At 48.9% G+C, this 24,478-nt stretch overlaps 1 protein-coding gene across 1 annotated transcript; it reads left to right on the top strand.

Moving 5' to 3' along the window:
* The first annotated feature begins 14,713 nt into the window (after window positions 1-14,713).
* Window positions 14,714-15,649, top strand: LOC148977211 (uncharacterized). Its single transcript, XM_089117250.1, has one exon. It carries the CDS (start codon window positions 14,714-14,716, stop codon window positions 15,647-15,649), a length of 936 nt encoding a protein of 311 aa, XP_088973376.1.
* The last annotated feature ends 8,829 nt before the right edge of the window (window positions 15,650-24,478 follow it).

Genomic DNA, 24,478 nt, shown 5'->3' on the forward strand with positions numbered 1-24,478 from the left:
GTATGAGCCACGGGGGAGCCAATGGGACCGGGGCCGAGGAAGTGTCCATGTGGAGGAGTTGGGAGGCGAAAACCGGGGATCCCACGACCAGGCTGGGTCAGGGGAGCTGGCAGACGGAAGGGCTGACGGCTGCATGACGGGAGGAGGTGGGAGAGGGAGGCTGGGTGGGATCCTGGTCTCGGGCTCTGGCTGGACGGTCTCGGGCTCTGGCTGGACGGTCTGGACGGGCTCTGGCTGGACGGTCTCGGGCTCTGGCTGGACGGTCTGGACGGTCTCTGGCTGGACGGTCTGGACGGTCTCTGGCTGGACGGTCTGGACGGTCTCTGGCTGGAGGGTCTGGACGGTCTCAGGCTGGACGGTCTGGACGGTCTCTGGAGGGACGGTCTGGACGGTCTCTGGCTGGATGGTCACTGGCGCTGACTGGATGGGGCTGGACGGAACCAGTGGTGAGGGGAGTTCAGGCTCGGGTGGGCTGGACGGCACCAGCGGTGAGGGGAGTTCAGGCTCGGAAGAGCTGGACGGAACCAGCGGAGGAGAGAGTTCAGGCTCGGAAGGGCTGGACGGAACCAGCGGAGAGGGGAGACCTGACTCGAGAGGGCTGGACGGAACTAGCAGTGAAGAGGGCTCTGACCGGTGGGTGATGATGACAGGTGTGGTGATGACGGTGGGTGTGTGTGGTTGAGTGGTGCTGTCATCTTCAGCCTCACCAACGGTGAAGGCTGACCCACTCAACCACAACACATGGTCCAGGTATTCGGCGAAGGTTCCTGGAAACGCTGCTGCTGGGGCTTGCTGGTACAGATGATCGTCCAAACCCAGCCAAAAGACTGACTTTAGGACGTCATCTGACCAACTTACCCCAGCAGAGAGCTCCAGGAACCTGCCGACATACTCCTCAGATGAGCGTCCGTCTTGGAATATGTTGAGGGTGGTGAGAGCTGGGGTTAGGAGAAGCCCCATGCTGTCACTGTCAAGGGTCGGTCAATCTGTCACGGCGTGTGGAGCAGGCAGAAGGAACTGGAGGACTCCAGAGTCACAATGAAGATATATATTTTAATTCAAAGATACAGGCAGGGAGACGGGGTACACCGGGTAACATTCAACATTGACCGACAAAGACAGAGTAAAACTGAGGGAACTAAATACACAGAAGAATCAAACATAATGGGGTGAAAACAGGTGAAACAGATGAACAGGACGCTGAACGGGAGGCTGATGAGGGAGTGAGTTCAGGTGTGCAGACGAGAGGATCATGGGAAGTGTAGTGCTGAAGACAAGACAGACTGGTGCAGACGGAGGACTGTGACATTACTCCACTGTGATTGGTATGGGTAAGGGAGCTGAACACGCAGCAACCCAGAACTAATCATAGCTGGGGTCAACATTTCTCATTTTTTTTTTTATCTTTCCCAGACAGTAATGGATAAAGTGAACCCATGTTACTCATTAATAGAATTTCCAGACAAAAGCACAGATGTTGTCCCAGATAATTGGCTTTTTGAACAAAAGTGCTACTGGCCAAATTACAACCAAGCAAAATTAAAGGCAGCAGTAAAGAGAAAAGAGCCTGTCCAAGATGGATGGAAAGTCTTTGAGCCAGTCCGATTGCTCAAAAAGTGTGGTAAGATTTTTTTGTAATTATTATTATTATCTCTATGCACTGATACTACATGCTTTGCTCAATTTTATATTATATTATTCATATCTATATTACAGAAACCCTAGAAAAAGCACAGAAGATGCTAAAAAAGTATGTGGACTGTGATATCCATACATCAGAAATAACTTCCCTGCAAACAAGCCTGCACTGGCCCTGTCCGGGCCCACTTAGGGCTAGCCTAAGGGCCCCCTGCAGGCTGCTAGCGCAGGGCCCATGAGAATTTGCTCATTGGCAAAACGTTGGGCCTGCATGGGCAGCCCTTACTTAGCCCTCACTAAACCCACACAGGGCCCGCACACTGGGCCCACAAAACGTTGGCCCTGCATGGGCAGCCCTCACTTAGCCCCAAGGAATCCCTCACTAAGCCCACACAGGGCACGCACCGCACACACAGGGCATCTACAACAATAGATCTAGTTCACAATTAATCTGTTTCACTATAAATACTTTTTGGCTAATATAACTATAAGTCTTTGGGAAAAACAATTATTCTATACATCTGAATGCAGTCACCACATAACTAATTTCTGTATTTTCACAAATGTACAGAAGTCAAAGGGATTTCAAATCAATGTATTTATTAATTACAAAACATAAAACATTAAATTCAGGTTATTATATATAATATAATTACACTATTATATATTCACATAAAAAACAGAAACATAGAAAACGTCTCGGTTACGTATGTAACCCTCGTTCCCTGAGTAGGGAACGGAGACGTTACGTCAGAAGTGACGGAGATTGGGGGATTTCGCATAGAAAGCCAATCCTCTTCGAGTATTTAAACACGAGCCAATGGCATGCAATGCCTTGGGGCTGCGGAAATTTGCATAGCGTACTCCGCCCTACTCCATGAGTATAAAAGGAGGAAGTGAACGCAACCGCAGTATGTCTTCGCTGAGGAGCCAAGACTGAACTCGGCATCTACCCAGCGATACAGCAGAAGTGGCAGGGAGACGTAACGTCTCCGTTCCCTACTCAGGGAACGAGGGTTACATACGTAACCGAGACGTTCCCTTTCGTAATCACTTCGAGTTACGTCAGAAGTGACGGAGATTGGGGGTCTGTGCCATCACGCCAACTTCAAGCTGTCTTCCAGTGCCCTGCGAAAGTCTGAACCCCCGAGCCTTACCTCTTTTTTTTTTTTTTTTTTTGGGGATCCGACTTTGACACAGGATTACCAAGGTACACTGGGAAACATATCCCGGAAGGGACATGCTACCAGCTGCCTACCGAAGGGAGGACTTACGAAAACACATATGGCCACAAGGAACACATATGGAATCACTGGAGCACCAACCGCAGGTGGCTACTGATTTCAGCTCCAGGGGTGGCAGATGGCTTGCCAAGGGAAGACACATGCTCCGAGAGGCTTACAGTGGATAATACACATGAGACGGTTACCATGGGGGAACCGTACGCATGGAGGCACCTAGCCAGCATCCAGAGCCACAGCAGTGGTGCCTGCATCGTCGGTGCTGGAGGACTCAAGACTTCAATGGAAGAACTGAGGAAATATCGCACTTATCCAGTCCGGGGAGTGGAGTGGCGAGCAAGCGAAGACACCTGAGCGGATCCAGAACTGGCCGAAACGAGAACGTGAGAGGATACCGGCTCAATTCGCAGATTATAGAATCTGGCGAAGGAGTTGGGTGTCGCCCAGCCTGCAGCTCTGCAAATGTCTGTTAGCGAGGCGCCGTGCGCTAAAGCCCAAGAGGAGGCCACACTCCGAGTGGAATGGGCCGTCACACCAAGGGGGCACGGAAGGCCTTGCTGCTGGTAAGACAAAGCAATGGCATCCACTATCCAGTGGGACAGCCGTTGCTTTGAGAGAGCCCTTCCCTTCTGGCTCCCTCCATGACAGACAAAGAGCTGGTCTGAGGTCCTGAACACTGCGTTCTGTCGACATAGGTGCGGAGCGCACGTACCGGACAGAGCAGTGCCAAGGCTTGGTCTGCCTCCTCCGGGGGCAGCGCTTGAAGGGTCACCACCTGGTCCCGGAAGGGAGTGGTGGGAACCTTGGGCACATATCCAGGCCGGGGTCTCAGGATCACGTGAGAGTAAGCCGGCCCGAACTCCAGGCACGCTTCGTCAACGGAGAATGCGTGCAGGTCCCCCACCCTCTTGATGGAGGCCAATGCAACCAGGAGTGCTGTCTTCATAGACAGAAACTTTAACTCTACCGATTGCAAAGGCTCAAAGGGATGCCTCTGCAGAGCACTTAAAACTACCGAGAGGTCCCAAGAGGGTACGAGGGGAGGACGAGGCGGATGCAGCCTCCTCGCTCCCCTCAGGAACCTGATGACCAGGTCGTGCTTCCCTAAGGACTTACCTTCCACTGCTTCATGAGAAGCGGCAATGGCCGCGACGTAAACCTTAAGGGTGGAGGGCGACAGCCTGCGCTCCAACCCTTCTTGCAGGAAGGAAAGCACGACACTGATCGAACATCTCCGGGGGTCTTCTCCGCGAGAAGAACACCAATGACGAAGAGGTTCCACTTCAACGCATAAAGGTGTCTCGTGGACGACGCTCTTGCGGAAGTGATGGTTGCCGCCACCGCAGGTGCCCCGTCTCTGAGAGAGTAGGTCTGGTCTCAGAGGAATAGGCCAAGGAGGTGCTGTCGCGAGGAGCATGAGTTCGGAGAACCACGTCTTGGTGGGCCAATAGGGGGCTACCAGCAAGACCTGCTCCTCGTCCTCCTTGATCTTGCACAACACCCGTGCAAGGAGGCTCACTGGGGGAAACGCATACTTGCGTAGGCCCCGTGGCCAGCTGTGCGCCAGCGCATCCGAGCCGAGAGAGCCGCGGGTCAGAGAATAAAACTGGGCGCAGTGGGACGAGTCCCGAGAGGCGAACAGGTCTACCTGTGCCTCCCCGAACTTGTCCCAAATCAGCTGGACCGACTGGGGATGGAGTCGCCACTCGCCAGAGATGGGACTGGCCCGGGACAGCTCGTCGGCTGCCCAGTTCCGGTCTCCAGGAATGTAAACTGCACGAAGGGACCTCAGGTGCTTCTGACTCCATATCAAGAGGTGGCGGGCAAGCTGCGACAACTGGCGCGAGCGTAGACCCCCCTGGTGGTTGATGTACGCTACTGCCGTAGTGTTGTCTGAGCGGACAAGCACATGCTGGCCCTTGAGCAACGCTCGGAAGCGGCGCAGGGCGAGCCGTACTTCCAACAGCTCGAGGCAATTGATGTGCATGAGGCGCTGGGCTCCTGTCCAGGAACCGGCGGCTGCATGCCCATTGCACATGGCACCCCAACCCGTGGTAGATGCATCCGTGGAGACAACGAGATGCCTGGAAACTCGCTGAATAGGGACGCCGGTCCGTAAAAAGCTGAGGTTCGACCACGGGAAGAAGGTTCGGCGGCACGCTGGAGTCACTGGAACTCGGAGCGAACCGCGATGCCATGCCCACCTCGGGACTCGATCGCGAAGCCACAGCTGAAGCGGTCTCATATGAAGCAAACCGAGCGGCGTTGCCGCGGCCGCGGATGCCATATGCCCCAGGAGCCTCTGAAATAGTTTCAGTGGAACCGCACTCTTGCCCTCGAACTGTCGAAGGCAAGTCAGCAGTAAGTGCGCGCGCTCGTTCGTGAGCTGCGCGGACATGGCGACCGAGTCCATCTCCATGCCGAGAAAAGAGATCCTCTGCACGGGGCAAAGTTTGCTCTTTTCCCGGTTGACCCGAAGGCCCAGACGGGCTAGGTGCCGTAGCACCAGGTCTCTGTGTTCGCAAACCTGAGCTCGAGAGCGTGCTAGTATCAGCCAGTCGTCGAGAAAAATTCAGGATGCGAACCCCGTGTTCGCGAAGGGGAACAAGGGCTGCCTCGACGGTCTTCGTGAAGACGCGAGGGGACAGAGCTAACCCGAATGGGAGAACCGTGTACTGATACGCCTGGCCCTTGAAAGCAAACCGAAGAAGCGGTCTGCGTTGAGGCATAATGGAGGCATGAAAGTACGCTTCAGGTCAAACGCTGCAGACCAATCCTGAAACCGAACACATTCGCGAATGCGTTTGGCTGTGAGCATTTTGAACGGTAGTCGATGGAGAGAACGGTTCAAAATGCGCAGGCCCAGGATCGGTCGTAACCCACCGGTTTCCTTGGGGACAATGAAGTAGGGGCTGTAAAACCCGGACCTCACCTCGGCTGGAGGGACCGTCTCGATTGCACCCTTCGCCAGCAGGGTCGCAACCTCCGCTCTCAAAACCCGGGGCATAGCCACCGATCATCGTGGAGCGAACTCCCCTGAAGCGGGGAGGAGACCGTGCGAACTGAATCGCATAGCCGAATCTGATCGTTCTGATGACCTAGCAGGATCCCCCGGGAAGCTCTAGCCAGGCTTCCAGGAAGTGAACCAACGGGGTCATTCGAACACAGACGTCCCCCCGGAGGGGCAGCGGGGCGGGTCGACTGGCACGCGTGCAGGGGCTACCCCGCTCGGATGCGTCGAAGCCCGCTCCCCGACAGAAGAGACCAGGGAAGGCGGAGCGTTCCACGGGGGTCTGTTCTGCCGGGGGTCTGGCGATAGAGGGGTAAGGGATTGGCGTAGCCCGTGGACGACACTCGCACCCTTCCGCGCCCTCAGAGACAGAGAGGAATGTGTGGGCTGACGCACTGGAACGTCGAGCGCACTCATTCCCGTCTGTGGGCTCAGTGATGATGTCAAGTCTTTTTTAACCAACTCAGGGCGCTGCCCACCCGTGGGCGAGCAGCGGGAGCTGAAAACGAAAGATTTCCCCCCGGCCCTCCACCGGGGGCAGGAGGGGGCCTGCTCCCACCTCCTGGGGAAAAACTCAACTCCATCACTGAGCAGCCCGTATCAGGATCATCGCTTACCTGGCGTTTAGCGGGGTGTGCGGCCTGAGGGGGCTGTGACGCCTGCCGGCGGCCTCCTCCACGCCGTGGCCCGGATGAAGGCTGCTGCTGGGGCGGGGCGGGAGGGAGGGGAGCCGCGGGGGGGGCGTCCTCGGCGGCGAGCAGCGGGAGGCATCTGTGCCGACGACTGGGTGGAGGCAGCAGCTGGTCGTCGGGGCAGAACATGTTTGATTGCCTCCGTCTGCTCCTGGGCAGTGGAGACTGCTGGGCAAGAGTTCTCGACTGCACCGCCAAAAAAGGCCAACCTGGGAGAGAAGGGCGCCGAGCAGACGAATCCGCTCAGCGCTCCGAGTGTCTGCCAGGTTGACGCTCCTGGACCACACTAGTGGCCATCACCTGACCAACGGCGCGAGCGGCCACTTCCGTTGCCCTTTTGAAGAGCTAGGTCAGTGGCGGACCGCAAATCTTCGAATGCCGTTGGATCAGTCCCGCCCTCGAGCATATCTCTGAGCATCTGCGCTTGCACAGTGCTCATCGCATGCAAAGCGGAGGCCGCCCGTCCCGACGCTCTATAGGAACGCGCCGCCATGGCAGACGAGAACCTACAGGCTTTGGATGGGTGCCTAGGAGGACCACGGAGGAGGCGCCCTGTGGACACAGCTGTACCGCAACAGAGCGCTCCAGCGGGGGCATCCCAGTGCACCCACGGACGGCCCCCCCATCGAGGGGGGAAAGGCGGGGGAGAGATCGCGCTCTCGAGTGGACAGAGGAGTCCCCCAAGAGCGTGATAACTCCGCATGCAGCTCGGGGAAAAAAGGCAATGGAGTTGGCCGTGGCCTCGCGGCGGCAGCTTTGTCCAAAAACCAATTATCCCTCCGTGAGAGATCGGGGGAGAATGGAGGATGCCACTCTAACCCAATACTCCCAGAGCGGCTCGAGACAGCATGCCGTCAGCTCGGGATCCGACACGGGCAGCGCTGGCTCTCCCGAAGGGGGCAGTGCAGCCGCATCCTCATCTCCCGAGGACTGTAGCCCGCCTAGTGATGCTGCGATCGACATCACATCATCATCTGGAGCGCTGCTCGAAGCAGCCGGTACCACTGAAGAGGCAGCCGACTGAATCGAACTAACGCTCGCTGGCTCACGCACTGAGGCGGGAGGTGTGGCCCGAGAAATCGTCGGGGCTTTATGCCACACCGTCACCGTTAATTCGCCGGGTCCCCGGTCGCCGGGCCCCCTTTCGTGAAGGAAGCCGATCGAGTAAGGGGGACCGGGGCTCTCACTCTAGTGAGATTTTTTTTTTTTTTTATATATATATTTTTTTTTAACCTAATTTTTTTAAGTGTGGAGATGGTCATGTCCCCATAGCAGGAACATGAGTCATCCACGAACGCTGCTGCTGCATGCTGAATGCCCAGGCATACAGAGCAGCGATCGCGACCATCAGATGACGACAGAAATCGACCGCATCGAGAAGAACACGGGCGAACCGTCTTTAAAAAGACGTGCCGCGTGTAGCTCTTTTACAGAGAGGAGGAAATTCACTCTTTCAGCGCTGAGGCGACCAGGGAGAAGCGCAAAGTCTGGCAGACCACTGCACAGATCGCAGGCAATGCAGAAACTCGCTGGGTACCGCCGTCACACCAACACTGAAGAGGACGCTCGTCTCGAAGAGTCTTGAATCAGCTTTTAGGAGTGAAGAGGTTCTCTTGGCTCCGAAGCGAAAACATACTGCGGTTGCGTTCACTTCCTCCTTTTATACTCACGGAGTAGGGCGGAGTACGCTATGCAAATTTCCGCAGCCCCAAGCCATTGCATGCCATTGGCTCGTGTTTAAATACTCGAAGAGGATTGGCTTTCTATGCGAAATCCCCCAATCTCCGTCACTTCTGACGTAACTCGAAGTGACTACGAAAGGGAACAGCTGTTTTACATTATGATAAAATTTCACAATATTACTGTTTTTTTTTTAAATAAATGCAAATAAATGCAAGCTTGATAAGCAGAATAGACTTCTTCCAAAATGTTTCCAAATTTTTTACCTGTATACTGTATATGATTTTATACAAAATAAATAGTAAGATTGACACTGTATTATATCTAGTAATATTGAAGCTAAACAGAGTCCCTATAACAGTGCAATTTGTAGATTTTTAGTCTTCGAGAAAATGTTTTATGAGTTGCAAACCTCTTTTTCTTTGCTTTCTCTCTCTCACAAACACAACACATCAGTTACACAAAACATCAGTTAAATAAATTAACTTAGCTAACTTCCAATCACCCATTGACAAATTACCAGCAAAACAAAACTATCAAAAACTGTTATCAACACAAAAATGTGGTTAAAAACCCACACTTATGTAAAACAAGAGCTCAATTGTAACGTAAACAACTTAACGTTAGCTCTTCTGAAAACGGTTCAGTCAGATGCTAACGGACTTTATCGAAGACACAAAACTATTTCTATAAAGTAAATATTCAACAGAAGTGTATCAATTACACGTAAGACATATATCAGGAAGGTTTGTATGTATTATTTGTGTGATTTTGGTAACTAGACTTACCTGAAAGCAAAGAAAACAACAGTGAGAGACGCTAGTTTGCTGTTTGTCAGTTGATTGGTTTCCTCGTTTCCATGGTTTCCATCTGCTCGCGCGCGCTCCTGTCTTTGAATCAGATTTGAATGCGACTCGCGCACGTACGCCCATATTGAAACCATAGAACACGTCAAAAGGCACGCAGCATTTAAATAAACATCTAGAATTATAACATTTAACAATTTAAAATATCATTAATTTTATATAATGAATTTAAACTCATTGTGTAGTTCTATGACCCATTCAGTTGACAATTATGCTTTTTAATACCATTTTGCTTTTACTTTTATTGTAAAGCAATTTCATGACATCTGTATTATATAAAGGCCTACATGTAATATAAAGTCAAGAGCAACGTGTAATATAAATATGTAACATAAAGTGTGGAATGAACAACAGGCCCGTAATTTCATTACCATCTTTATATAAAGAGTGCTTTCTTATTCTCTTATATATATATATATATATATATATCTTAAAAAAATAAAACATTTTTAAACAATTTAAATATATATATATATATATATATATATATATATATTTAAATTGTTTAAAAAAAATTTAAGAGAATTAAAATTACCAAGTTATTAGTGCTTTCTTATTCTCTTTATATATATATATATATATATATATATATTATTAGTGCTTTCTTATTCTCTTAATATATATATATATATATATATATATATTTTATTTATTTTTTTAATTTTTAAGAGAATTAAAATTACCAAGTTATTATGATTAGAGGACGTACTGACGACATTGTGGGCATGTGGGCAAATCTAAATGTGGGCTACCTAAACTAAACCCGCATGGGCCCAAAGGTGCAAAACCTGCTCATGGGCCCGAATGGGATGGCCCACAGTGGGCCATCATGGGCTTAATGTGGGCAGCCCGCTAGTGTGGGCTGCTCACTGATAGCCCGCAGTGAGCCCAAAGCTGTGGGCCTCGTCTGGGCAACCCGCACTGGGCCTGTTTAGGTTTGGCGTGGGCTGGCCCTAGCCCACTGTGCCCACAAAAAGCCCCCGCAGGGGCATGTTTGCAGGGTTCTGATGAAGAGGGCCATGAAAGAATAAAAAGGAAGAAAAGGTTAACTTAATGATAATAAATACCGATGATTTGTTTTTTTATAAGTGTTGTCCTATTGAGAAGTAATTTGAATGTTTCACTTTACAGGCCTAATCCACGCTTCCTAAACTTTATAAGAAAATGAATCTGACCAGGATGATGATGCACCAAAAAAATCACGGCTCGCAGCTCCTCCCGCAATTGTTTTTCCAGGTATTGTGGAAGTATAATTAAACTGTTTTTGTGGTTACTTTAAAAAAAAAAAAGGTATTCATGATCAAATGTCCCTGAATTTCAAGGCGATTCAAACTTTTTCCCCAAAAAACTTCACAAGAAAATTTAGTTGAATTTAATTTGGAATGCACTGAACCTGCCATAAAATTGAATGAACATACAGCTCCCCCCAAAATGTTCTTGGGAGAAGCTATGGGTTTGTGAAATGGAGCGGCCTTACGGGACTGTATAAGTCACTGGACGCTGGTCAGGGATGCTGGAGCCGTCACCAACTGGCCCTGGTTTGGCAGGCATGATAGGAACAGGCTCTGCAGCATGGCATAATCTATATATTGGGCCAGGGAAAAAATGTATTCTTCCCCCTTGCATCCTTGAACGTATGGTTAATTTAACCCATTATAAAAATGTCCTTAAGAGCAACATCATTAAAATCTACCAATTGAGAAAGTTCACAAATGTCCGCCTTTAGTGATTTTCAAACATGACTGAATGAATTCAAAGCACACAATTTCATTACTCAAAACCCTGCTGTTAATTACACTTGTTCATTTGTTTTGTTTTTTAGAAAGTCACATGAACTTTGAGACCAGTCTAGCTGTCTCAAACCTCTCTTTACTTGGTATGTGTTTATGTTATTCAATTCAATGCCTCTTTTACATTGTATCACAGCTGTAATAAATGCACTTCCAGCTCCACAAATTCTGAAATATCTTTTTTTAATTAAATTTCTATCTTGATACTTTAGTTTGTGGGCCCTGTATCTCACCTGGTTACCAGTTGATTAAACATTACCCTGCAACATTGCGCAAAAGTTTGCCCTGTGTTTCATAACCTTTAATGTCTTTTGCTAATTTTTTTCAGAGAGACACATGAACTACCACGCCTCCAGTCCTGCATCAGACATCACTTCAGCTGGTATATATTATTGAAATGTAGTCTATTAAACATTGGTTGTCTTGTCAGTTTAACACAAGCATTTTATGCCTAAAAATAAACTGTGCACATTTCTCTCAGAAAATTCACACAGAGTTCACCAGGGCACACACCAGGGGTCAGACCACACAAACCTCGGAGCACACAAGGGCACAAACTATGTAGCACACCAGGGATCACACTATGGAGCACATCAGGGAACATACCAAGAGGCAATCCACGGAGCACTTCAAGACCCAAACAACGGAGCACACCAGGGATCACACAACGGAGCACTCCAGGGATCACACTATGGAGCACACCAGGGATCACACAACGGAGCACACCAGGGATCACACTATGGAACACACCAGGGATCACACAACGGAGCACACCAGGGATCACACTATGGAGCACACCAGGGATCACACTATGGAGCACACCAGGGATCACACTATGGAGCACACCAGGGATCACACAACGGAGCACACTATGGAGCACACCAGGGCTCACACAACGGAGCACACCAGGGATCACACTATGGAGCACACCAGGGACCACACAACAGAGCACACCAGGGATCAAACTATGGAGCACACCAGGGACCACACAACGGAGCACACCAGGGAACATACCAAGACGCAGATGTCACCAGGTGACAAAGTGAGGAACCATGAACGCGGTGTTGTTTCCATGGGGAGCTAATTTAATGTAACACCCCGCCGGTTGCCCCATGAAAAACAGTTCGGCTGGATCCCGCAAAGGAGAAACGAGCGGCAGCTGTGAGATGGGCGGAGATTGAATCATCGCGTTCACGAGGGGGATCATAAAAGCGGATGTTTGAGGGAAGAGCAGAGTGTGGCAGGGGACAGAGGAACCCACGGCAGGGAAGGAGCCTGAACACAGCAGTTTAACCCTGGATAGAGAAGGAGAGACAGCAGTAACAGTTAAGTGCTATTGGAGATCCTCATTATCTGACTCTGGTCTCATACCGTTATCAGTGATCAGCGAATTTGCCTATTGAGGTCTTCTGTTTGATCTTGTGGAAACCTTTTTATGGCAGTGATGTGTGCGTAGTATACTCTCCATACAGTGTGGACACGCTGTTCCATTGGCACGAGAGGAGTGAGCTGGCTGGGATTACGAGTGGAGATCTTATTCACTGCGAGTGGTGTGAGTTGCTGTGCCTAGTGTGAAGTGACTATTGTGGAGTGATCACATATGATTATTTGAAGTGATTGACGGTTGCACTGAGGTGAGGATTGTTGTGTCTGTTCGTGCCCCCAGCCGTCTTATTCCAGAATTAACCCATTACTGTGTGCGTTGAGTATGCACTGTGCAGGAGTGTGCCTCCGGTCTATCCAGTGTGAAGAGGAGTCGTGAAATGTTTATGCACTGCTGTCTGACTTCCCTGTCCTAAATAAGAACCAGCATCTTTCCATTGAGCCTCTCATATTGAAAGCCTGAATCTGTCCACCGAGTCTCTCATGCTGAAGCCAGCCACCTGCTGTGAGTACGTATATACTATTGACTCAAAGATGAATTGTGGAATGTTTATGCACTGCTGTCTGACTTCCCTGTCCTTAATAAGAACCAGCATCTTTCCATTGAGCCTCTCATATTGAAAGCCTGAATCTGTCCACCGAGTCTCTCATGCTGAAGCCAGCCACCTGCTGTGAGTACGTATATACTATTGACTCAAAGATGAATTGTGGAATTTTTATGCACTGCTGTCTGACTTCCCTGTCCTAAATAAGAACCAGCATCTTTCCATTGAGCCTCTCATATTGAAAGCCTGAATCTGTCCACCGAGTCTCTCATGCTGAAGCCAGCCACCTGCTGTGAGTACGTATATACTATTGACTCAAAGACGAATTGTGGAATGTTTATGCACTGCTGTCTGACTTCCCTGTCCTAAATAAGAACCAGCATCTTTCCATTGAGCCTCTCATATTGAAAGCCTGAATCTGTCCACCGAGTCTCTCATGCTGAAGCCAGCCACCTGTTGTGAGTACGTATATACTATTGACTCAAAGATGAATTGTGGAATGTTTATGCACTGTTGTTTGACTTCCCTGTCCTAAAGAAGAACCAGCATCTTTCCAGTGCGCCTCTCATATTGAAAGCCTGAACCTGCCCACCGAGTCTCTCATGCTGAAGTCAGCCACTTCCAGAACATTATCTGCTCTATACTTACCCCTGGCTGTCCGAAGAGGAACTGCCGTGTGAATTCCAGAATAGCATCTGCTCTATACTTACCCCTGGCTGTCTGAAGAGGAACTGCCGTGTGAATTCCAGAACAGTATCTGCTCCATACTTACCCCTGGCTGTCCGAAGAGGAACTGCCGTGTGAATTCCAGAATAGCATCTGCTCTATACTTACCCCTGGCTGTCTGAAGAGGAACTGCCGTGTGAATTCCAGAACAGCATCTGCTCTATACTTACCCCTGGCTGTCTGAAGAGGAACTGCCGTGTGAATTCCAGAATAGCATCTGCTCTATACTTACCCCTGGCTGTCCGAAGAGGAACTGCCGTGTGAATTCCAGAATAGCATCTGCTCTATACTTACCCCTGGCTGTCCGAAGAGGAACTGCCGTGTGAATTCCAGAATAGTATCTGCTCTATACTTACCCCTGGCTGTCTGAAGAGGAACTACCGTGTGAATTCCAGAACAGTATCTGCTCTATACTTACCCCTGGCTGTCTGAAGAGGAACTGCCGTGTGAATTCCAGAATAGCATCTGCTCTATACTTACCCCTGGCTGTCTGAAGAGGAACTGCCGTGTGAATTCCAGAATAGCATCTGCTCTATACTTACCCCTGGCTGTCTGAAGAGGAACTGCCGTGTGAATTCCAGAATAGCATCTGCTCTATACTTACCCCTGGCTGTCCGAAGAGGAACTGCCGTGTGAATTCCAGAATAGTATCTGCTCTATACTTACCCCTGGCTGTCTGAAGAGGAACTGCCGTGTGAATTCCAGAACAGTATCTGCTCTATACTTACCCCTGGCTGTCTGAAGAGGAACTGCCGTGTGAATTCCAGAATAGCATCTGCTCTATACTTACCCCTGGCTGTCCGAAGAGGAACTGCCGTGTGAATTCCAGAACAGTATCTGCTCTATACTTACCCCTGGCTGTCCGAAGAGGAACTGCCGTGTGAATTCCAGAACAGCATCCGATCTATACTTACCCCTAGCAGCCAAGAAGAAGAAACATCCAGTTTTAGTTTATGAAATTTTAATTCAATAAAATATTTTTATATTTGATACCTTGTTTGTGGTCGTGGTGTTTCTGGGTAACTCCTCGAGGTGGTACGCCCATAGGGGTGGTCTGTAACAGGGGGGGCCATCCCGACCTGTGACAGAATTGGCGTAGTCGGCAGGGTAACCACCTCGGGTTGAGCGACCAGAGACACCCGATGGCAGACGAAGAGTTGCCAGCGGCCCGGCCTCAAGTCACGCCCATTTTTATGGGAGCCCCATGGGCACGAAGGTATGGAGGATCAGGGTCAGAGCTGAGCTTGTCAGAGTGGAAAGCCCAAGTTAAATATCTGGCAGGGCTCCAGGGGCTAAGTGCCTCCCAGACATTGCAGTTTGTCCTAAATTCACTTGAGGGAGAGGCCCGGAGGGAAGTACAGGCTGCGCCAGAAGAGACTCGGGCTACGGCACAGGCGGTCTTCGATTTCTTGACTGGACAGTATGGCGATGTTACTCCTGTAGCCGTCCTCCGGACTCAGTTCTTTAATTGTAAACAAGGACCCCGGCAAACCCTACGGGCCTATGCTCTGCAACTATGGGAACAGTATACCAGGCTGAAGGGGAGGCGCGACCATGGTCTGGGAGGGGAAGAGACCCTGTTGCGCGATCAATTCCTCCTGGGACTTAGGGAAGGCCCCATTCGTCAGAGTTTACGGATACAGCTCCGCCGAAATCCCGAATCGACGTTCGAGGAGTTGCGGAGAGAGGCGCTGGCTTTGGAACTGGACCATGCGGAAGCGGTGGACCCCTCTGTTTGTATGGCCGTCGGTGGGGCCCGGGATTCAGTCTCGGCTGGGCCATCCGATTGGAAGCAGACCTTTCGGGCTGAACTCATGAAGGACGTCCAGGAACAAATGACCGAGCTGTCCAAGACTCTTTTGGAGGAGTTCTGTCGAGACCGGCCAAGTCCATTGCCCTTGCCTCGAGAGCGTTCTTACTCCGACGGGAGTCGAGATAGAGGGAGACGTCTATCCCGGCCTGCGGGGCCTAGGTTCCAGTGGGATGACCAGGGTCGCCCAATTTGCAATAACTGTGGAGAGTCTGGACATTACCGTCGCCAGTGTGGCACTCGCCGCAGCTCACAAGGGGGTTTTTAGAGTCACCGGCCACTGTGGGTCAAGTGGTCGGGACCCCCTTAAGTGACCCTTCTTTACCTGCTTCCCCTAGAGATCGGCTAGTCGGGCATTGCCCCCTTGTGGAGGTCCAGGTGAATGGCATTAACGTCCAGTGCCTGGTTGACACCGGATCCTGTCTAAAGAACTGTTCAGTGCTCCATGTCTACAGGAAGCAGAGGCCCCCTGGCTTACCTTACGAGGGGCAAACGGTCTGGACATTCCGTACATCGGTTACCTGGTTACAGACCTGGAGATTCGTGGGGTCACTGTACAACAGAAGGGAGTTGTGGTCTTCCGGGACCATTGTCTGGGTATGCATCGAGCCCTCCTCGGTATGAATGTAATTGCAGATTGTTGGGAGGAAGTGTTCCAGACTCGTCCTCTTCAGACTATTCCTCCAGCTGAAGAACGGGAATGGGAACGAATTGTTGCAGACTGTTGCCGGGTCCACGCCGCCAGTTCCCAGGGGGGCCGTGAGTGCACTGCCCGGGTTGCGTGTCGATATGCCCTGTCTATCCCGGCTCGGAGTGAGGCCGTTATCTGGGCTCGGTTACCCGTCCAAGCATATGGGCCAGAAGAGTGGGTGCTTATTGAACCCCACTTAGACTGTCAGATCGTTGACGTGGCCCGAGGGCTGGCTGCGGTGCGGCGAGGCCGAGTCCCTGTGAAGGTACGGAATGAAAATCTCTACCCAGTCCACCTGCACCGCCAGCAGCGACTGGCCCGGGTTACTTCGGTGAGTCCCCAACAAGTGAGGGAAGGTGGCGAGTGAGCTTTAGCCAAGTGAGTCCCACTGTAGTTGAGGTGGCCCTGGCACGAGTGAATCAGCCGGTGGAACTGCTGGGAGAGAGAACGCCGGCCCATCTTCTGGGGGAGTCCCTGCGAGGGGAAGGGCTGGAAGACAGTCAGACACAACAACTCCAGGAGCTCTTGGCGAAGTAGGCACACGTATTTTCTACACATGCTGAGGATTATGGCCGCACCGCCATCGTGAAACATCAGATCCCTACGGGTGATGCCGCACCAAGCCGGGAGCGGTACCGGCCTGTGCCACCAACCCTCTATTCCGAGGTTCGTACCTTGTTGAAGGGGATGCTGGAGAAAGGGGTCATCCGGGAGAGCAGTAGCCCTTGGGCGGCTCCGATCGTCTTGGAGCGAAAGAAGACCGGAGCTTGGAGGTTCTGCGTGGATTACCGCAGACTGAACCAAGTCACCAAGAAGGATGCCTTTCCACTACCGCGGATCGAGGACTCACTAACCAGCCTGACACAAGCCGCGTGGTATTCCACCTTAGATCTGGCCAGTGGATATTGGCAGGTACAGGTGGAGGAGGAAGACCGAGAAAAGACTGCATTCACCACCCCTTTCGGGCTCTTCGAGTGGGACCGGATGCCGTTTGGCCTTTGCAACGCTCCAGCTACCTTCCAAAGGCTGATGCAACGGTGTCTGGGGGGCCAGTTAGTAGATTCCACGTTGGTATATCTAGATGATGTCATTGTTTACTCTCCTGACTTCGCATCCCATCTCCAGCACTTGGAACGAGTATTTCAGGCCATGGAGAAGTACGGACTGAAGTTGCAACCAGATAAATGCCAGCTATTTCGTAAGGAAGTGAAATTTCTGGGCCACTGTGTAAGTGCCTCTGGAGTCTCGGTGGACCCAGAAAAAGTGTCCGTTGTACAGGAGTGGGGTGTACCAAAGACAGTGCGACAAGTGAGGTCACTGGATCACATATGATTCTCATGCTGAAGCCAGCCACCTGCTGTGAGTACGTATATACTATTGACTCAAAGATGAATTGTGGAATGTTTATGCACTGCTGTCTGACTTCCCTGTCCTAAATAAGAACCAGCATCTTTCCATTGAGCCTCTCATATTGAAAGCCTGAATCTGTCCACCGAGTCTCTCATGCTGAAGCCAGCCACCTGCTGTGAGTACGTATATACTATTGACTCAAAGACGAATTGTGGAATGTTTATGCACTGCTGTCTGACTTCCCTGTCCTAAATAAGAACCAGCATCTTTCCATTGAGCCTCTCATATTGAAAGCCTGAATCTGTCCACCGAGTCTCTCATGCTGAAGCCAGCCACCTGTTGTGAGTACGTATATACTATGGACTCAAAGATGAATTGTGGAATGTTTATGCACTGTTGTTTGACTTCCCTGTCCTAAAGAAGAACCAGCATCTTTCCAGTGCGCCTCTCATATCGAAAGCCTGAACCTGCCCACCGAGTCTCTCATGCTGAAGTCAGCCACTTCCAGAACAGTATCTGCTCTATACTTACCCCTGGCTGTCCGAAGAGGAATTGCCGTGTGAATTCCAGAATAGCATCTGCTCTATACTTACCCCTGGCTGTCTGAAGAGGAACTGCCGTGTGAATTCCAGAACAGCATCTGCTCTATACTTACCCCTGGCTGTCTGAAGAGGAACTGCCGTGTGAATTCCAGAACAGTATCTGCTCCATACTTACCCCTGGCTGTCCGAAGAGGAACTGCCGTGTGAATTCCAGAATAGCATCTGCTCTATACTTACCCCTGGCTGTCTGAAGAGGAACTGCCGTGTGAATTCCAGAACAGCATCTGCTCTATACTTACCCCTGGCTGTCTGAAGAGGAACTGCCGTGTGAATTCCAGAATAGCATCTGCTCTATACTTACCCCTGGCTGTCCGAAGAGGAACTGCCGTGTGAATTCCAGAATAGCATCTGCTCTATACTTACCCCTGGCTGTCCGAAGAGGAACTGCCGTGTGAATTCCAGAATAGTATCTGCTCTATACTTACCCCTGGCTGTCTGAAGAGGAACTGCCGTGTGAATTCCAGAACAGTATCTGCTCTATACTTACCCCTGGCTGTCTGAAGAGGAACTGCCGTGTGAATTCCAGAATAGCATCTGCTCTATACTTACCCCTGGCTGTCTGAAGAGGAACTGCCGTGTGAATTCCAGAATAGCATCTGCTCGATACTTACCCCTGGCTGTCTGAAGAGGAACTGCTGTGTGAATTCCAGAATAGCATCTGCTCTATACTTACCCCTGGCTGTCCGAAGAGGAACTGCCGTGTGAATTCCAGAATAGTATCTGCTCTATACTTACCCCTGGCTGTCTGAAGAGGAACTGCCGTGTGAATTCCAGAACAGTATCTGCTCTATACTTACCCCTGGCTGTCTGAAGAGGAACTGCCGTGTGAATTCCAGAATAGCATCTGCTCTATACTTACCCCTGGCTGTCCGAAGAGGAACTGCCGTGTGAATTCCAGAACAGTATCTGCTCTATACTTACCCCTGGCTGTCCGAAGAGGAACTGCCGTGTGAATTCCAGAACAGCATCCGATCTATACTTACCCCTAGCAGCCAAGAAGAAGAAACATCCAGTTTTAGTTTATGAAATTTTAATTCAATAAAATATTTTTATATTTGATACCTTGTTTGTGGTCGTGGTGTTTCTGGGTAACTCCTCGAGGTGGTACGCCCATCCCAGATAGCAGACGGGTGTGGGCCACTTCAGGCAATGATTCGGCACTGGTGGCCTTGTTATGGCCCGGACCAAATGTGTCTGAGCCTGAAGTGGCCCACATGTAAAATGGCAAATATGGGCCAAAAAATGTAAATCACATGTGGGCCATTTTAGGCAAAGATGCGGCACTCGTGGCGATGTGTAATCTGAATCTTAGCCTAAAGTGGCCCATTTGATAGATAATAAATATGGCCCAAATATGACAAACCAAATGCGGGCCACTTATGGCAAAAATGTGGCACAATTGACTATGACTAATCTGGATGTAAACCAAATATGGCCCACAGATGTTTCAGCAAATGTGGCCCACTTATCTTAAAACATATCTGGGCCAGGTTTGGCAAAGATATGGCTCAGTGGCACTGGCTCATCTATATGTTAGCCAAAAGTGGCCCACATATAATGTTGTAAATGTGGCCCAGTTATTTAAAACATATCTGGGCCAGTTTTGGCAAAGATATGGAACAGTGGCAGTGGCTCATCTTGAAGTGAGCCAAAACTGGCCCACATTTGACGTTGCAAATGTGGCCCAGTTATGTTGTAGCACATCTAGATCAGGTTTGGCAAAGATATGGCTGAGTGACCACTGGCTCAACGCGATGTGAGCCAAAAGTGGCCCACATATAGGGTTGCAAATGTGGCCCAATTATCTTGTAACATATCTGGGCCAGTTTTGGCAAATATATGGCACAGTGGCACCAGCTCATCTGGATGTGAGCCAAAAGTGGCCCACATGTATTGTGGCAAATGTGGCCCAATTATCTTATAACACATCTGGGCCAGATTTGGCAAAGATATGACTCATCGAGAACTGACTCATCTGGATGTGAGCCAAAAGTGGCCCACATATAAAGTGGAAAATGTGGCCCAATTATCTTATAACACATCTGGGCCAGATTTGGCAAATATATGGCTCATCGAGAACTGGCTCATCTGAATGTAAGCCAAAAGTGGCCCACATATGATGTTGCAAATCTGGCCCAGTTATCTCAAAACATATCTGGGCCAGATTTGGCAACGATATGGCTGAGTGACCACTGGCTCATCTGGATGTGAGCCAAAAGTGGCCCACATATAATGTGGAAAATGTGGCCCAATTATTTTATAACACATCTGGGCCACGTTTGGCAAAGATATGGCTCATCGAGAACTGGCTCCTCTGAATGTAAGCCAAAAGTGGCCCACATATAATGTTGCAAATGTGGCCCAGTTATCTCAAAACATATCTGGGCCAGATTTGGCAAAGATATGGCTAAGTGACCACTGGCTTATCTGGATGTGAGCCAAAAGTGGCCCACATATAATGTGGAAAATGTGGCCCAGTTATCTTATAACACATCTGGGCCACGTTTGACAAAGATATGGCTCATCGAGCACTGGTACATCCTGAAGTAAGCCAAAAGTGGCCCACATATAATATTGCAAATGTGGCCCTGTTATTTCAAAACATATCTGGGCCAGGTTTGGCAAAGATATGGCTGAGTGACCACTGGCTCATCTGAATGTGAGCCAAAAGTGGCCCACATATAATGTGGAAAATGTGACCCAGTTATCTTATAACACATCTGGGCCACATTTGACAAAGATATGGCTCATCGAGCACTGGTACATCCCGAAGTAAGCCAAAAGTGGCCCACATATAATATTGCAAATGTGGCCCAGTTATTTCAAAACATATCTGGGCCAGGTTTGGCAAAGATATGGCTGAGTGACCACTGGCTCATCTGGATGTGAGCCAAAAGTGGCCCACATATAATGTTGCAAATGTGGCCCTGTTATCTCAAAACATATCTGGGCCAGATTTGGCAAAGGTATGGCTGAGTGACCACTGGCTTATCTGGATGTGAGCCAAAAGTGGCCCACATATAATGTGGAAAATGTGGCCCAGTTATCTTATAACACATCTGGGCCACGTTTGACAAAGATATGGCTCATCGAGCACTGGTACATCCTGAAGTAAGCCAAAAGTGGGCCACATATAATATTGCAAATGTGGCCCTGTTATTTCAAAACATATCTGAGCCAGGTTTGGCAAAGATATGGCTGAGTGACCACTGGCTCATCTAAATGTGAGCCAAAAGTGGCCCACATATAATGTGGAAAATGTGACCCAGTTATCTTATAACACATCTGGGCCACGTTTGACAAAGATATGGCTCATCGAGCACTGGTACATCCTGAAGTAAGCCAAAAGTGGCCCACATATAATATTGCAAATGTGGCCCAGTTATTTCAAAACATATCTGGGCCAGGTTTGGCAAAGATATGGCTGAGTGACCACTGGCTCATCTGGATGTGAGCCAAAAGTGGCCCACATATAATGTTGCAAATGTGGCCCCGTTATCTCAAAACATATCTGGGCCAGATTTGGCAAAGGTATGGCTGAGTGACCACTGGCTTATCTGGATGTGAGCCAAAAGTGGCCCACATATAATGTGGAAAATGTGGCCCAGTTATCTTATAACACATCTGGGCCACGTTTGACAAAGATATGGCTCATCGAGCACTGGTACATCCTGAAGTAAGCCAAAAGTGGCCCACATATAATATTGCAAATGTGGCCCTGTTATTTCAAAACATATCTGGGCCAGGTTTGGCAAAGATATGGCTGAGTGACCACTGGCTCATCGCGATGTGAGCCAAAAGTGGCCCACATATAATGTTGCAAATGTGGCCCTAATATCTCAAAACATATCTGGGCCAGATTTGGCAAAGGTATGGCTGAGTGAACACTGGCTTATCTGGATGTGAGCCAAAAGTGGCCCACATATAATGTGGAAAATGTGGCCCAGTTATCTTATAACACATCTGGGCCACGTTTGACAAAGATATGGCTCATCGAGCACTGGTACATCCTGAAGTAAGCCAAAAGTGGCCCACATATAATATTGCAAATGTGGCCCTGTTATTTCAAAACATATCTGAGCCAGGTTTGGCAAAGATATGGCTGAGTGACCACTGGCTCATCTGAATGTGAGCCAAAAGTGGCCCACATATAATGTGGAAAATGGGACCCAGTTATCTTATAACACATCTGGGCCACGTTTGACAAAGATATGGCTCATCGAGCACTGGTACATCCTGAAGTAAGCCAAAAGTGGCCCACATATAATATTGCAAATGTGGCCCAGTTATTTCAAAACATATCTGGGCCAGGTTTGGCAAAGATATGGCTAAGTGACCACTGGCTCATCTGGATGTGAGCAAAAAGTGGCCCACATATAATGTTGCAAATGTGGCCCCGTTATCTCAAAACATATCTGGGCCAGATTTGGCAAAGGTATGGCTGAGTGACCACTGGCTTATCTGGATGTGAGCCAAAAGTGGCCCACATATAATGTGGAAAATGTGGCCCAGTTATCTTATAACACATCTGGGCCACGTTTGACAAAGATATGGCTCACCTAGCACTGGTAAGTCCTGAAGTAAGCCAAAAGTGGCCCACATATAATATTGCAAATGTGGCCCAGTTATTTCAAAACATATCTGGGCCAGGTTTGGCAAATATATGGCTGAGTGACCACTGGCTCATCTGAATGTGAGCCAAAAGTGGCCCACATATAATGTGGCAAATGTGGCCCAGTTATCTTTTAACACATCTGGGGTGGGTTTGGCAAATATATATTGCTCAGTGACCACTGGCTCATCTGGATGTCAGCCAAAAGTGGCCCACATATAATGTTGCAAATGTGGCCCAGTTATCCCAAAACATATCTGGGCCGGATTTGGCAAAGATATGGCTATGTGACCATTGGCTCATCTGGATGTGAGCCAAAGGTGGCCCACATATAATGTGGCAAATGTGGCCCAATTATCTTCTAACACATCTGGGCCACGTTTGGCAAAAATATGGTTAAGTGACCATTGTCTCATCTGGATGTGAGCCAAAAGTGGCCCAGATACAATACTGAAAATGTGGCCCAGTTATCTTAAAACAATTCTGGGCCTGTTTTGGCAAAGATATGGCACAGTTGGCACTGGCTCACCTAGAAGTGATTCAAAAGTGGCCCACATATAATGTTGCAAATGTGCCCCAGTTATCTCATAACACATCAGGGCCAGGTTTGGCAAATATATGGCTCAGTGACCACTGGCTCATATGGATGTGAGCCAAAAGTGGCCCACATGTAATGTTAAAAATGTGGCCCATTTATCTTAAAATGTATTTGGGCCAGTTTTGGCAAAAGTATGGTTTTTGCCCCCCAAAAACCTACGTAAACCTACATGTAAACCTACGTGACAAGTCTGTCTTTTCAACACTTCTGACAATGGCTAATTTAGCTTCAAAGGGCAGAATTTTAAACTGCCTTGTAATTTTTTTAACAACAATTAACAATATTTTTTGGTATAGATGCAGCAGACACGGCTGTGTCTCGTGTACACCAATGCATTTTTTTTTTATGTGACCGGTGTGTTTATTAAATTGTTTTTAATGGGAGTGCTGCGTTTTTAAAACGCTGTAACGACTTGCTGAGTGTTTTTAATTTTTTTTATTTGGCTATAAAGTGCTGAACACATTTTTTTTTTACAGATTTACGAGAGTCATCAACGGTCATCACTGTCACTTGTTACCAGACTGTCCAATCACAATGGACCACACATACCACACTGACCAACTGTCAAAACATTCTTTCTGTACAACATCAAATAGCAGAGTAGATGGAAAAATAATATTTCTGGTCTCCGAACATACGTGTCTATATGACATTCATACTATACAAACATTTTTAGCATTATACAAATTATCAGGGAAATCAGTAAAAAGTAAACTGTGCCACGGATATTCTGTATAGCAACAAAGTGTCTCAACAAAACAACATGACATCATGACTTCTGCACTGCCAAAACATAATCGCTTACAGCTAGGCCTTTTCAGATTGCCATAGCATTTTCAGCTAGCTAAAAACGCTTTGGTGGACACATGGCCTTAGATAGGCTGGATGTAAGGCCACATATATGACAATTGCTCACATATGTTTTGTAGGTAGAGTGTTTAGAAAATTGTGTAAGTTCAAACTTATAAAGAGCTGTTTATGGTTTTGGGATGTGCAAGAAGATACTTAATTGCTATTTGTGCAAAGCTTAGGGCACAATGATTTTGCCAAGTACATGTCCCTTAATCAACATAATTTTGTTGATCAAGGCACATAATTCCTGTTCATAAAAATAGTCCTATCCCTAACCCGATCCCTAAAGTAGGAGGGACATTTTAATAACACTTATCTAGAAGCATGGTTGGCATAACTTCAAACTTCAATTCTAATTTGTCGATATGAATGCTGTTCCAGGATCAATAAAG

This window comes from Pimephales promelas, chromosome 11 (genome assembly GCF_988280905.1).
Source record: "Pimephales promelas chromosome 11, fPimPro1.hap1.1, whole genome shotgun sequence".
NCBI classification, from domain to species: domain Eukaryota; kingdom Metazoa; phylum Chordata; class Actinopteri; order Cypriniformes; family Leuciscidae; genus Pimephales; species Pimephales promelas.